At 51.4% G+C, this 12,380-nt stretch overlaps 2 protein-coding genes across 11 annotated transcripts; both read left to right on the top strand.

Annotated features, from left to right (window-relative positions):
* Window positions 1-285: 285 nt before the first annotated feature.
* Window positions 286-5,295, top strand: Alkbh6 (alkB homolog 6). Of its 8 annotated transcripts, XM_047527624.1 has the most exons (8): window positions 556-679; window positions 1,042-1,120; window positions 1,416-1,484; window positions 2,853-2,913; window positions 3,256-3,407; window positions 3,545-3,751; window positions 4,156-4,270; window positions 4,852-4,975. In XM_047527624.1, exons 1-7 carry the CDS (start codon window positions 585-587, stop codon window positions 4,246-4,248), a joined length of 756 nt encoding a protein of 251 aa, XP_047383580.1. In that variant the 5' UTR covers window positions 556-584; the 3' UTR covers window positions 4,249-4,270; window positions 4,852-4,975. The 8 variants fall into 8 exon arrangements, with proteins under 8 accessions (XP_047383582.1, XP_047383578.1, XP_047383583.1 ...); XM_047527626.1 differs by lacking the exons at window positions 556-679; window positions 4,156-4,270 and adding an exon at window positions 286-344 and having other exon boundaries at window positions 3,635-3,751; window positions 4,852-5,295; XM_047527622.1 differs by lacking the exons at window positions 556-679; window positions 4,156-4,270 and adding an exon at window positions 286-344 and having other exon boundaries at window positions 4,852-5,295.
* Syne4 (spectrin repeat containing nuclear envelope family member 4) lies at window positions 4,994-9,358 on the top strand. Of its 3 annotated transcripts, none has more exons than XM_047527597.1 (9): window positions 4,994-5,129; window positions 5,722-5,850; window positions 6,132-6,161; window positions 6,638-6,781; window positions 6,974-7,168; window positions 7,249-7,497; window positions 8,252-8,329; window positions 9,015-9,073; window positions 9,169-9,358. In XM_047527597.1, exons 2-9 carry the CDS (start codon window positions 5,812-5,814, stop codon window positions 9,347-9,349), a joined length of 975 nt encoding a protein of 324 aa, XP_047383553.1. In that variant the 5' UTR covers window positions 4,994-5,129; window positions 5,722-5,811; the 3' UTR covers window positions 9,350-9,358. The 3 variants fall into 3 exon arrangements, with proteins under 3 accessions (XP_047383553.1, XP_047383552.1, XP_047383554.1); XM_047527596.1 differs by having other exon boundaries at window positions 6,035-6,161; XM_047527598.1 differs by lacking the exon at window positions 6,132-6,161.
* The last annotated feature ends 3,022 nt before the right edge of the window (window positions 9,359-12,380 follow it).

Genomic DNA, 12,380 nt, shown 5'->3' with positions numbered 1-12,380 from the left:
CATTCCTCATCACTCTCCTGCGGCCACTGTGGCGGTTTCTCCCAGCGGGCCCACACCGCGGGGTGGACGCGTTCGGTTCTGGAGTCCTGATTGGCCGTGTCAGACGAAGGCCGGTCCCCAGTGGCTCCCCGAAGCTCGGAGGCCGGGAGGCGCAGCCTATCCCTGAACGAGGCGAGGGGCGGGCGCATACTAAGCGAGAGCGCCGATTGGCTGGAGGGCGGACCCGTAAAGCCTCTAGAGTTCCCATTGGCCTGAGGTATTTTGCGTCCGCAATGTGGGGCGGAAGTGGCCGGGAGGGGGACCGGGGAGTTGATTCTGAAAATTGGAGGGGACACGCGTGGACGGTCAGTGTTGGGGGCGGGGGCCAGAGATGGGTGTCCAGGAGGGCTGAGAGTGGGGATCCAGGGGGGCTCATACAGTGGAGTCCTTGAAAGAGTCGAGGACTGAAGTGTTCAGGGAGGGGAGGTTTGAGAGGAGGCAGGCTTAGGTCCTAGGGAGCCGCAGTGAAGAGGCGCTCTCCGAAAAAAAAAAAAAAAAAAAAATCGGAGAGGGTTCAGAATGGGAGGGGATTTGAGGAGGCTTAGATGGGTGTCACAAGGACTCTCAGAATGGGGGATCGGAAAGGACTGAGGTCGAAGGAGCGTCCGCCGGCTCAGAGAGGCGCCACTCATCGTAGCAGGTCTGAAGTGGGGTCTCAAGGTATTTAAAGGGGTTCTGGGGTGCAGCCTGGGGTGGGTGGACTATGTGCGGAGCTTTTGAGAAAGGCTCCCAGTGTGAGGTCAAAGAATGTTCTCTGAGAGACTGAAGAGGGCACACGTGTAGTTTGATGGGTCCTCAGAATTTTGGAGGAGTGTGCTGGGTGCTGGGCAGGGACCCTAGGGGATCATTGTGTGGCATTTGAGATGCTGAGGACACAGTTTTTAGAGACAGTGAGTTTCACAGGAGGGTTGAGATGAGGCCCTGGATGGTGATGGGGCAGGAGGCTGAATCCCAGCCTGAGGATAGGCTTACTAACTGAAGTGTGTCCTTCACTCTCCACAGGACTGGGTGCCAGGAGTTGGAGTTGATGGAGGAGCAGGACGCCAGGGTTCCAGCCCTGGAATCATTCAGGGTGGAGCAGGTTGTCAGGATTGGGGGTACAGAGAGTGAAGTGGGGGAGCGTTGGAGGTGGGAGGTGGGGTAGGGTGAACAGGCTGACTCCTGGGTTCCTAGGCTGGGACTCCCCTCACCCTCCAAATTTATTTTTATCCTCAGAGTCCAGTCCCACCCCCAACCCCTACCCAGAATGGGGTCAACTTCAGACCCTGGCCTGTCTGAGAATATCCTTAGCTTCTCTCCAAAGACAGAGGTTGCTCAGTGATGATAGAGCTCTGTGTGGGTTAGAAGGCCACATCAGGGGAATCTTTCCATTGTAGGCACCACCTGTAATCTACTATGTACCTGACTTCATCTCCAAGGAAGAGGAGGAGTATTTACTTCGACAGGTGATCCCTAATTTCCTTATAACTTGTTTTCACCCCTCTTCCCATGTTCCTCTCCAACTCTCAGCACCAGTATAAGAGTCCCCAAGGCTGCAGTGAAGAAAGGAGGCCTTCCCCTACCCTCCTCTATCCTTGTGCTTCTCTTGGAAATTGTTAGACCTGTCAGAGGTGTCCCCCCCCACCCTAGGAGGCTTAGGGGAAACCAAACTAATTGTTAGGAAGGAGGCAGTTATTATGAAGCTCAGACACCCTGTACCGAGATAGTCTAGTTCAGCTTCCAAAATGAGGATGTTATTGAGATCACATCTCTTGTGCAGAAATAGCCCCTGCAACTCCAGAGCCTCAAGAATATGGAAGTTACAGAGCTCATATTCCCTATGTTGAGATAGCCCAGTACTGCTATCTTAAAGGAGATTGTAATCATAGGCTGAGATAGCCCAGTTCAGATCCTTGAGATTGGAGAATGAAGAATTTAGTGTTCAAATTTCTGTGCTAAGATAATCCAGGAATCAGGATGGTACAGAGTAAGTTCTGCTTTGTGCCAAGATAGCTTAGCATAGACTCAAACTCGTAGGAACAAGGTTACCAAGTATAGACCACCTACGCTGAGATGGCCCACTTCATATTCTAGTCTTCAGATTTGGGAAAAGAAGAATTTACAGAGCTCAGAGTCCCCACACTGGGATAGCCCTTTGTGACCAGAGTCTTAGTTACAGAGCATCTATCTTCGTTGTGCTATGATAGCTCTCTTGAGCTTGAGTCCCAGCAATGAGTTCACTACAGAATATAAACCCTTGTGCTGAAATAACCCATTCTAAAACTTTTGGTTCTTGGGATTGAAAATGTGACATATTTTCAAATCCCTGGACTGAAATAGCTCAGATCAGCCCCATAACCATACCAAGAATATTATCAACTGGAGTATAGATTTCTTAGACTGAGATAGCCCATTCTAGACCCTTGGGATCTTGGCAATGGAGAATTTTCAAAGTACTTTCCTTGCTGTACTAAAGACTAAGTCCCTCTCCCAGGCAATAGGAACAAGGAGACTCCAGAACCCAGACTATCCCTAGATATAGCCCAGGAAACAGGCCCAGAAGAGCCTAGGCAACCCCAGAGTTCTGAGTAGACTCAAACTATGATTGTGCAGCCCTGGTTTCTTTCTTCAATTCTGGGGGACACAGGTGGACTTTGGGGTCAAAAGCCTGCCCTGCAAACAGCAAAATCCTGGGAACATACTATTCTAGAGAAAAGTTCTACGGTCACTAAGATGACCCATTTCTATCCCAGGGAGAGACCACTTTGTTGACCTGGGTGAGAGAATCAGAGGGGTGGTTCTAAAAAAAGGAGTGACCTTTCCCCACTTCCTAGGTTTTCAATGCCCCAAAGCCAAAGTGGACCCAGCTATCTGGGAGGAAGTTACAGAACTGGGGTAAGTTTCCCCAGCTAGGGGCATAGGTGATTCTGGGGTGGGCATGGGGTTCAGGTCTGGTAGTCTCAAGACATGGGGCCCTTTAGGACTCAAGGGTTTCTAAGGGCCAGAAGGATTCTGAGGGGTCAGTGGAAATCCTGAGGAGTTAGGGCTCCTTGGCGACTTGAGAGTAACTCATGGGGTTCAGTGACCAGAAAAATCAGAAAACCTTTGACGTGCCCAGCGGTCTCTAGGGGTCTCTCAGTGGGTCAGGGTGCTTCTGACCATGGATATGCCTAATGGGGGTGCCAAGTACCAGGGATCCTTGGTTTGGTGCCCTCAGGACCCCATTGTACTCCCCAGGTGGGCTCCCCCATCCCAGGGGGATGGTCCCTGAGCGACTGCCTCCGTGGCTCCAGCGCTATGTGGACAAAGTGTCTGATCTCAGCCTTTTTGGGGGTCTTGCTGCTAACCATGTCCTCGTGAACCAGTATCTGCCTGGGGAGGGCATCATGGTAACCACACACCCTCACCCCAGCCCCCACAGTGGCAGCCGCCTCACCCCAGATCTCTGAACCACTGTGGGACAGGGCATCATGCTCGCCCACCCTCACACTCAGGCAGCAGCCACATACCCCACCCATGCACTCAGGTGTCTGTCCCAGCTTGGGAGTGCCCCTTTGGCCCAGAGGGCGGGAGGGGTAGACTCCTGCCCTGCCCAGCCCTGGTGCCCGCTCCCCAGCCCCACGAGGACGGACCATTGTACTACCCGACCGTCAGCACCATCAGCCTGGGCTCCCATACCGTGCTGGATTTCTACGAGCCTCGGCAGCCAGAGGATGATGACCCTGTGGAACAGGTGGGCTCTACAACACTGCCTCAAGCCCTGGACTGCTCCAGCATCCCCCTCCTCCAGGGTGACCCAATCCCATTTGCCCTTGGGCTATTCTTGACACCTTCCAGACACTTCCACATGTTTTTTATGGGGTACACCCGCTTTCTCCCAGATGTCCAACCCATCTGCTTGCTGGGTGCCCTGACTGCCATAATAGGACAGGTACCCAGTGCCTTTACTGCTGAGTAGATGCCCTGACACCCCATGGTCCCCCTGACCCCATATATACATATTCTAGCAGACTAAGGCTCACCTGTACCCCATGCAGAGCTCCCCAGTACTCAGCAGACATCTTGATATCCTCAGATACCCCAGTGTCATTCACTCATGCGTGTTCCAACATCCCCCCACTTGCCCTCTCTTCCCAGTGCTTGAGCACCCCAACACTGGTATCCTGCTACTCTAGTAATGTGATCTGCAGTGCAGACATGCCCAGATTCTTCAGATCCCTTGTCACATGACTCTGCTCAGAGATCCCCACAGGTACCCTGACCACACCCTCGCTGACCTCTCTGAGTGGCATATTTGACATCCCAGTGTTCACAGAAACTCCCCTAGACACCCTGGCCCTCTGCTTCTGGGGGTTTCCCTTTTGGCCTTACATGCTCCTGGATATTCTGATATACTTCCTAAAGCCAGTGTCCTCTAACATCCTGATGTCCTCAGACACCCCAGCCCCTTACATTGTCCACCCCTGGTCCTTGTTCCAGCATGCCCTTAGCCCAGGTGTGCCCTGGTGTCCTGGGGCCTTCTGATTTCTGTCCCAGCCCTGGCCCCTTGGAGATAGCAGCTGCAGCTCCCAGTCAGCTGACCCTTTGAGGTACTCACTGCAGCCTGGTTCCTGCCCCCTCTGGAGGAACTGCTGACTCCTAGCCCTTCTTTCCCTTCCCAGCAGCTCTGACTCTGGAACCCCCAGATTTTCACTCCTCAGCCACCAAAGCCTCCATCCCCCGGAGCACTGTTACTCTTCAGCCTTTGCCCCTGGTTCTGACCCTTGTTCCCTGATCCCGAAACCTGACTGCCCACTCCTCTGGGTAGCCACTAACCATCAACCCATTTCACAGCCTCGGCCGCCACCCCAGCCTACTACCTCGCTGCTGCTAGAACCGCGCAGCCTGCTGGTGCTCCGGGGTGCCGCATACACACGCCTCCTCCACGGCATCGCAGCCACCCGGGTGGACGTGCTGGACGCTGCCTCACTGCCACCCAATGCGACTGCCTGCAGATCTGCACTGCCCGGAGCCCACCTGGTGCGCGGCACCCGAGTCTCACTGACCATCCGCCGTGTGCCCCGTGTACTGCGCGCTGGTCTCCTGCTCAGCAAGTGACTGCGGGGCTCCAGGTCCTGCCCAGATTGCAGGGCTTCTGCCCACTTGGGGTTGTTGGGTCTCTGTGACCTTGAAATCCTGGGGCAGAGGTGGCTCTCCTGAGTTATTTATTTTCCCAGTAACTGTGGGAACCATGGGAGAAGATCCTATTCCAAATAAACCAAAAATATCTTTTCTTGGTTTTAGTTTTTTTTTTTTTTTTTTAGGGGGGGTGGTACAGATTCTTGGGTTCTTGAGGGGCACTGCGCCTGGGACTTTAAATGGGTGGGGTAGGCCCTGTGTCAGACTTATGGGCCACTGAGGGGGTTGGAATCCAGGGATTTTGAGGGGATGGGTGGAGGCTCTCTATCTTGGACCCCCTTGGGATGAAGTGAGGTGATGGAAGATTTGGCTATGGGTCCTGCTAGGGAGGAAGGAGTTAAGTGGCTCTGCTAACACCTCAGCAGGGCATCAAATTACCTGGGTCTCAGTTCCGCTAGGGAGGGGTGGAGCCAGATCTGCCCCTGGGCCTCTGGCAGCTTCAGGCCTGAGTGAGTCCTGCTGAGGAGGTCTGGGGGACACCATTATTAGGGAAAAGGCTCTTAATAGGTGATTCTTTGTCCCCAGGCCCCCAGCTATGGTCCTGTCCCCACCTAGACTCCCCTCAGAGCCTCTCAATCATCCTCCTGGAGCCCCTAGGGAGCCGGATGTTGCTGGATGCACCATCTGCCCTGTGTCTGGAGAGGAGACAATCAGGTAGGGGCTGGGGCTTTTAAAACTTGGTTCCTTGAGGGTGGGAGCAGTGGCAGGGACCATTTAAGGCCAGGAGGTGCTGTGGATATGATCATCTGGGGACATAGGAGAGGAAAGAGATGGGGTTAGGGTGGATAGAAATGTACAGTGGCCCATCCAGGGACCATCAACATCCCTTACATCCCAGGAAAGAGCAGGCCCAGGACTCCTTGGACCCTCCTGGGCATGTCCAGGGTGGGTTGAGGGGCACTGAACCCCCAAGAACATCAACACCCTCTTTCCAGGAGGACTCAGCTGGAAACAAACACCATGAGGTGAGTTGAGGTGACTCCTTATGTCAGGCCTCTCTGTCCCCCAGAATCTGACCCTCTGTTGTGAGGATGAGGGGGTGATTCTGGAAAGGTATTGGGTATCTGGTGGTGGTGTGGGGCACTCTGGAATACATTTCTTTACCAATTGTTATAAAAGCATTTCAATATTTTACCAACTAGAAAGAAGCATTTCCTCATTGGCCTGGGTAAAGTCCCATTTTTCTCGGGTCAGCTCCCTTCTTGTCCAGACCTCCATGCCCTACATATCTAAGTTTCAGGGAAGCTTGAAAACCTGTAGACCTTGAATTATATGTCCCCATCCTCCAAGTGGAAAGCCTTTTGGGTGGGAATAGCCATGGTGCAGCCTCAGGAATGGACTCTGGTGCAGAGAAGCATCCAGAAAGCAGCAGCCTGCAGAAAAGTGGAGGTATTATCTTGATTGACCTGCTGACCCTGATTCAGCCCCCTGTGTTCCCCAGCACCCTGGCTCTGGCCTGGAGGCATTGGAGGCTGAGCACGACAGTCTGCACCTCTGCCTGTTGGGGCTGGGTCTCCAACTGCAGGACCTGGAGCAAGGACTTGGGCCCTGGACACTGGCCCAGTGCAGGATGGTCCAGCTACAGGTGGGCATTGAGAGACCAGGAGGCAGGAGGGTGGACAGGGCCCCAGGAGTGGGGTCCAGCTTTCTGCAGTGAGAAATGGGTTTAGTACATGTTCCAGGGCTCTGAATAGGAAATAGGAAAGCGGGTAACTCCAGGTTCTGGTCTCTGACCTCTTGGCATGTGTGTGGGGTGATGACCAACCATGTGTCCCAGGCGCTACAGGCAGATCTACGAGGGGCAGCTGAGCGTGTGGATGCACTGCTAACATTTGGTGAGGGACTGGCACAGCGCAGTGAGCCCAGGGCTTGGGCATCTTTGGAGCAGATCCTGAGGGCCCTTGGAACCCACCGAGACACCATCTTCCGACAGCTCTGGCAGCTGCAGGCCCAGCTGGCCAGCTACAGCCTGGTATGACCCGCCCTTGTAGTCCCAGTGCAGGCCCCAGTCCCCAATCCCCCAACTCCCATGAACTCTGTTCTCTGACCCAGGTGTTCGAGAAGGCCAGTATGCTGGACCAGGACTTGGAGGTCGAGGGTGACTCAGATGGGCCAGGACCTGATGGAGTCTGGGGACCCTGGGCACCCAGTAACCTCCCCACTCCTGCAGAGTTGGAGTGGGACCCAGCGGGGGATGTTGGGGGACTTGGGCCCTCGAAGCAAAAGACATCCCAGACACCAGGGGCTCCTTGTGAGCTGTGTGGCCACAGGGGCCCCCAAGACAGAGGACAAAATCTTGAGGTGAGAGCAATCCCTCTTGAAGGCCCCCCAACTCAGCCAGGTACCCACAGGGCCCCCCTTTGTATTCTACAATGGCCCTTTCCTTTTAAAGAAGTCTTGGTGGCTGTCTCTGTCTCCCAGTGTCTCCAGGATTTCCTTGCTCCTACCACCTGATTCTTGGTCTCCAGGAATCCCTCTCTTTCAGTTTTCCTCCTTCCATCTCTTGCTACATCCTCAACCCTGTTTCCTCTCCCTCTGTCTCTCACCTTAGGTGCCACAGCTCTCATCTTGGAGGCCCTGCATTCACACCCAACTCACTTCCTAACTTCATTCCAGTCCCTCCTCCAATGTCACCTCTTCAGAGGCCTGCCCTACCCCCTGACATTAGCACGCCTTATCTTGCTACTGTATTTCCTCACAGAACTTTCCATGGCTTGACATTACACATTTACTTATTTAATTTTTGGTATCTCTGCCTAGAAAACAAGTTCTGTGGAGCCAGGACTTCCCCTCTTTTTAGCCCCACTGTGTCCCTGAGTTGCTAGAACTGTGTCTGACATGTAATAGACACTCATCAAATATTTGTTGAGGGAATGAATAAATAATGCCTCTCCCCTCTTGGTTTCTCTGGCTCTTCCCCTGTCTGTCTGTCCCATGAGATCTCTTTGTTCCCCCAGAATTCTATCCCTATGACGCTCTCCTTTCAGGCCCTTCCCCAACCATGTTATTCTTTGCTGCAATTTTCCAAAAGTCACATACCCCTCTTTCCTCACAGGATATGCTCACATTGGGGCTTAGCCACCAGAAACATTTAGTAGGTCACCGAAGACGCTCCCTACTCCGGAAGCCTCAGGTGAGCTGGTCCTCAACCAGGTATAGCAATTGGGGACCTTTATGGCAAGTAGCAAAAAACTAACCAAAATTGACCAACATAAAAAAGGGGAATGCTGTTTCTCCTCGTAACTGAAAAGTCCAGGCATTGCTGAATGCAGGATCTTAAATGCTATCAGGGCTCAGTTCCTTCTTGCTCTTGGGCACTACTTCCCTGAGGTGGCTTTTTTCTCAGTGGCTGCTCCAGCTGTTATACACTCACTTCTCACAGCTTTACCCACCCCAGGGAAAGGAGAGTGCTTCTGGCCTACTGGCAGCAGCCAAAGTCCCAGGGCTGCCTTGCTTGGGTCATGGGTTAAACCTGAGCCAATCAGAGTGCTCTGATTGGTCACTTCTGGATCACATGACCAATTATGAAAGTGGAGGAGGTGGGGGTCAGCTGCACTTGAACCCCAAGGTCTAAAGAGTGGGGAGGCATGATCCTTACACGCTCCCCCCAAACTAAGCCAATGTTATCAGGAAAAGGGGGATTGGATTGCACAGAGACAGATATCTACCACACTTGGAGATACTCTTAAGTCCAAGTGGGGTCCTGGGGATAAAGAGGAAAGGAAGATAAATAAGACTCGTAAGTCTATAGTCGTAGGACAAAGGCCACATTAAGTGTCTCTTCTATCCATTCTGCTGCTGGTTGCTGTCTACCTTAGGACAAGAAGAGGCAAACATCTCCCATTCTCCAGGATGTGATGCTGGAGGTGGATCCTGGGTGAGGTGCTTGGAAGACCTTGGTGTGGGGATGGGGGAGACAGGGCTCATGGTGGCAGCCTGCCCCTATATCTAACACTCCCTTTTCCCCCTCAGGGCCTCTGCTCCTACGTCTAGATGGCCCCTGACTTTCCTTCTTATCCTTTTCCTCTTCCTTCTTCTGATGGGTATCACATTGTTTCTGCCCATGTCAGGGAGCCCCTGCTGCTCTCGTGCCCGACGGGCCCGGACGCCCTACCTGATGCTCAGCTATGTCAATGGTCTCCCCCCAATCTGAGTACCCAGCCCAGACATGTGTAATAAATGGTCACTGTCAAAAGATGTGTGAGGCTGTTGGTTGCTCAATTACCCAGAACCTGGGACATTGCCCAGATGTGTCTGGACAGTGCCCTCCATAGACTACTTTGTCTTGAGCACTAAACCTGGAACTGAATGAGCCCATTTTGGGCTGGGTTCCCCCAGACCCAGACACAAAGATTCCTGCTGAAGTAGCTGACTGGGAGGTGATCCTAGAAGAATGGTAGGGGAATGAGGAAGTGAGCCAGGAAAGGGAGGAAGCTAACACTGGGTGAATTCATGAGCTGGTTACTGCTCTGGGTTCCTGAGGCACCACATACTGGGGACCTCTGGGAAACCCTGTAGAACACACTTGCTGTTCACCCCTTGGGGTACTGACATCCCAGCTTCTATTTTTCACTGATGTGGACTTTTCCTGAAGACATTGACTCCCTGGCACTTCTATCCTGTCCATTCTGTGAAGGTCCCCGCTCCCTACCTCAAATAAAGAAGCACAGGTACTTGCCACAGGAAGTTGGAGGCAGCCAGGAGAAGGGAGCAGGTGATCGGATGAGCTGCCAGAGGCAACTGCTACAGGCCCTGACTCCATCCACATAGGAACCCTGTTCAAACATTCTACACAGGTGGGCAGGGCAGCCCCCTGCTGGGCCATCACTGGCCCAGGACTGTGAGAACCCCCTTCCAGGGCTCTTGACAACACCAGGCTGAAGTCCAGTCTCCTTCAAACTTAAAGTATGGAGAAAAGAGATGGGAACACAATCAGACTTAAGAACAGGGGCAGGAGCTCTGTGGTGGTCTCCTGGATATTATCTTAACACAGATCCCTTCTTCTAGAATTCTCACAACTGCCCATGATATAGGCCTACTGAACAAATCTCAAAAAGAAGTCACAGGCAGTCACATGTAGAGCAAGACTGAAGCCCAACCCTTACTAATGTTAAACAGGAATGGGAGTTAATTTTTGTGGGGAACTGAGAAGTTGAGGACGACAGGCACACCTAGATCCAGGGACTCAAATGATGTCTCCTTTTCTCAGTTCTTTCGTGCTTTAGTTTTGTTCTTATCCTAGTGGTGACCAAAGTAGCCCTCAAAACTTTCAGGTACGCCTTGCCACCAATTTAGCAGCCACCAGGAGAGTCATTCTTCCTTTATAGTTGTAGTGTCTCAAGGGTGGCTTCTCTGGCTTGGGCCACACATTCTATCTCCACTGGGGGCCAGTCAGCCCTGCCCGAACCATGTAAACTGAAAATGAGGGAGGGGTAGATCTCTAAAGAAAATTGAGGAACTCTTACTAGAAGCAGGGGAACAGATATTGAAGGGGTGAGGGAAGCAGCAGATTTCAGGACAGACTGCAGGTCTGGGGAAATTCAGAATGCAAGCCACGTCTGTCTTGTTTCAAAGGCTAGACCCAGACGCTGCCCCCCAAACCTAGGAGGGGCTGTGGCCTCCCTGGCATCAGCAGCAAGTAGGGCCAGCAGAATCTTGGCAATATTGACCCAAAGATCCAGGAATGGAGCAAATCTTAATTCGTTCATGGAACAGATGCCGACTCTCTGCTAGGAGCCAGGCCCTGGTCAAGAAGATATGACAGTGAACAAGGCAGACAAACCCTTGTCCTTGCAAAGCTGACATTCTAGTGGGAGAGTCACAATAAACAAGTAAAATATGTAATAGATCAGGTGGTCATAAGTGCTAAGGAGAAAAAGAAGGCAAAGATGTAGGGAGCACAATTATTTTTTAGGGGGTACAATTTATTCATTTACTATTTTTGTGGGACTGGGAATTGAATCCAGGAGTACTCTGCCTCTGAGCTAGATCCTTGGACCCTTTCTAAAAAATTTTCATTTTTGAGACAGGGTCTCGTTAAGTTGCTCAGGCTTACCATCCATCTGCCTCAACCTCCTGAGTAGCCGGGACTAAAGGTGCCCATCTATGGGAACCTCCCCATTTTTTTTTTTTTTTTCCGGAAATACTGGGGATTGAACCCAGGAGTGCTCTACCACTGAGCTACCTCCCAGCCCATTTTATATTTTATTTTGAGATAGGGTCTTGCTAAGTTGCCCTAGGCTGGCCTTGAACTTGTGATCCTCCTACCTCAGCCTCCCAAGTTGCTGGGGGATTACATGTATGTACCACTGTGCCTGGCAGAGGGTACAATTTAAACAAAGAAGCTGAGGAGTTCAAGGGAAAAAATTCTGTTGCTATATTATAATTGTGCCTTTAAAACAAACTGTAGTGAGGAAATAAGCCACATGGACTCCTAGTGCAGCCCTGTCCAGTAGTAATACAATGCAAGACACGAATGTAATTTAAAATGTTCTAGACTAAAACAGTAAAAACAGGTGAAATTAATTTTAATAATTTATGTTCTATTTTACCTGGTATATCCAAAATATATCACTTCAATATATAGTCAATATAAAAATAATGAGAACTGGGTATAGTGGTGCACGTCTTAATCTCAGCTTGGGAGGCTGAGGCAGGAGGATCACAAGTTCAAAGCCAGTCTCAGCAACTTAGTGAGGCTGTAGGCAACTTAGTGAGACCCTGTCAAAAAATGAAAAATAAAAAGGGCTGGGGATGTGGCTCAGTGGTAGAGCACCTCTGGGTTCAATACCCAGTACCAAAAAACAAACCGAAAAAAATCAGTTTGAATAAGATTTCAACAGATTAAATGAAATATTGTCCTACCAAAACAAAGTTGTATAATAGAAATAGTTTATCTTACTTCAGCTTTTAAATTTAAACTTATAAAAGTTCACTAACCAGATTTCAAATACTCAAGTCACAAGTATTCCTAGATGAAGAGGGCGGACCTTGAAGAACATTCCTGGCAAAGGGAAGAGCCAGTGCAAAGGCCCTGAGGTAGGAATGTGCCTGTACAGGTAAGCCAGTGTGGCTGCAATGGTGGAGAGGGAGGTGATGGGAGTCTTATCAGGTAAGGCCTCTGGGTCATGATAAGGACTAATCAGCATGAGATGGGCATTAATGGAACCTTTTCAACTTTCATT

The sequence above is a fragment of the Sciurus carolinensis genome, chromosome 16, assembly GCF_902686445.1.
Source record: "Sciurus carolinensis chromosome 16, mSciCar1.2, whole genome shotgun sequence".
Lineage (NCBI taxonomy): Eukaryota > Metazoa > Chordata > Mammalia > Rodentia > Sciuridae > Sciurus > Sciurus carolinensis.
This window is presented reverse-complemented; position numbering and strand designations above follow the sequence as displayed.

Coding starts and splice junctions, on each gene's coding strand:
- Alkbh6 (XM_047527618.1), top strand. CDS start 585: ATGGGTGTCACAAGGACTCTCAGAATGGGGGATCGGAAAGGACTGAGG. Junction 1,121..1,415: donor AATCATTCAGGGTGGAGCAG/GTTGTCAGGATT, acceptor TTTCCATTGTAG/GCACCACCTGTAATCTACTA. Junction 3,408..3,544: donor TGCCTGGGGAGGGCATCATG/GTAACCACACAC, acceptor CCATGCACTCAG/GTGTCTGTCCCAGCTTGGGA.
- Syne4 (XM_047527596.1), top strand. CDS start 5,732: ATGGTCCTGTCCCCACCTAGACTCCCCTCAGAGCCTCTCAATCATCCT. Junction 5,851..6,034: donor TCTGGAGAGGAGACAATCAG/GTAGGGGCTGGG, acceptor CTTACATCCCAG/GAAAGAGCAGGCCCAGGACT. Junction 9,074..9,168: donor ATGCTGGAGGTGGATCCTGG/GTGAGGTGCTTG, acceptor TTTCCCCCTCAG/GGCCTCTGCTCCTACGTCTA.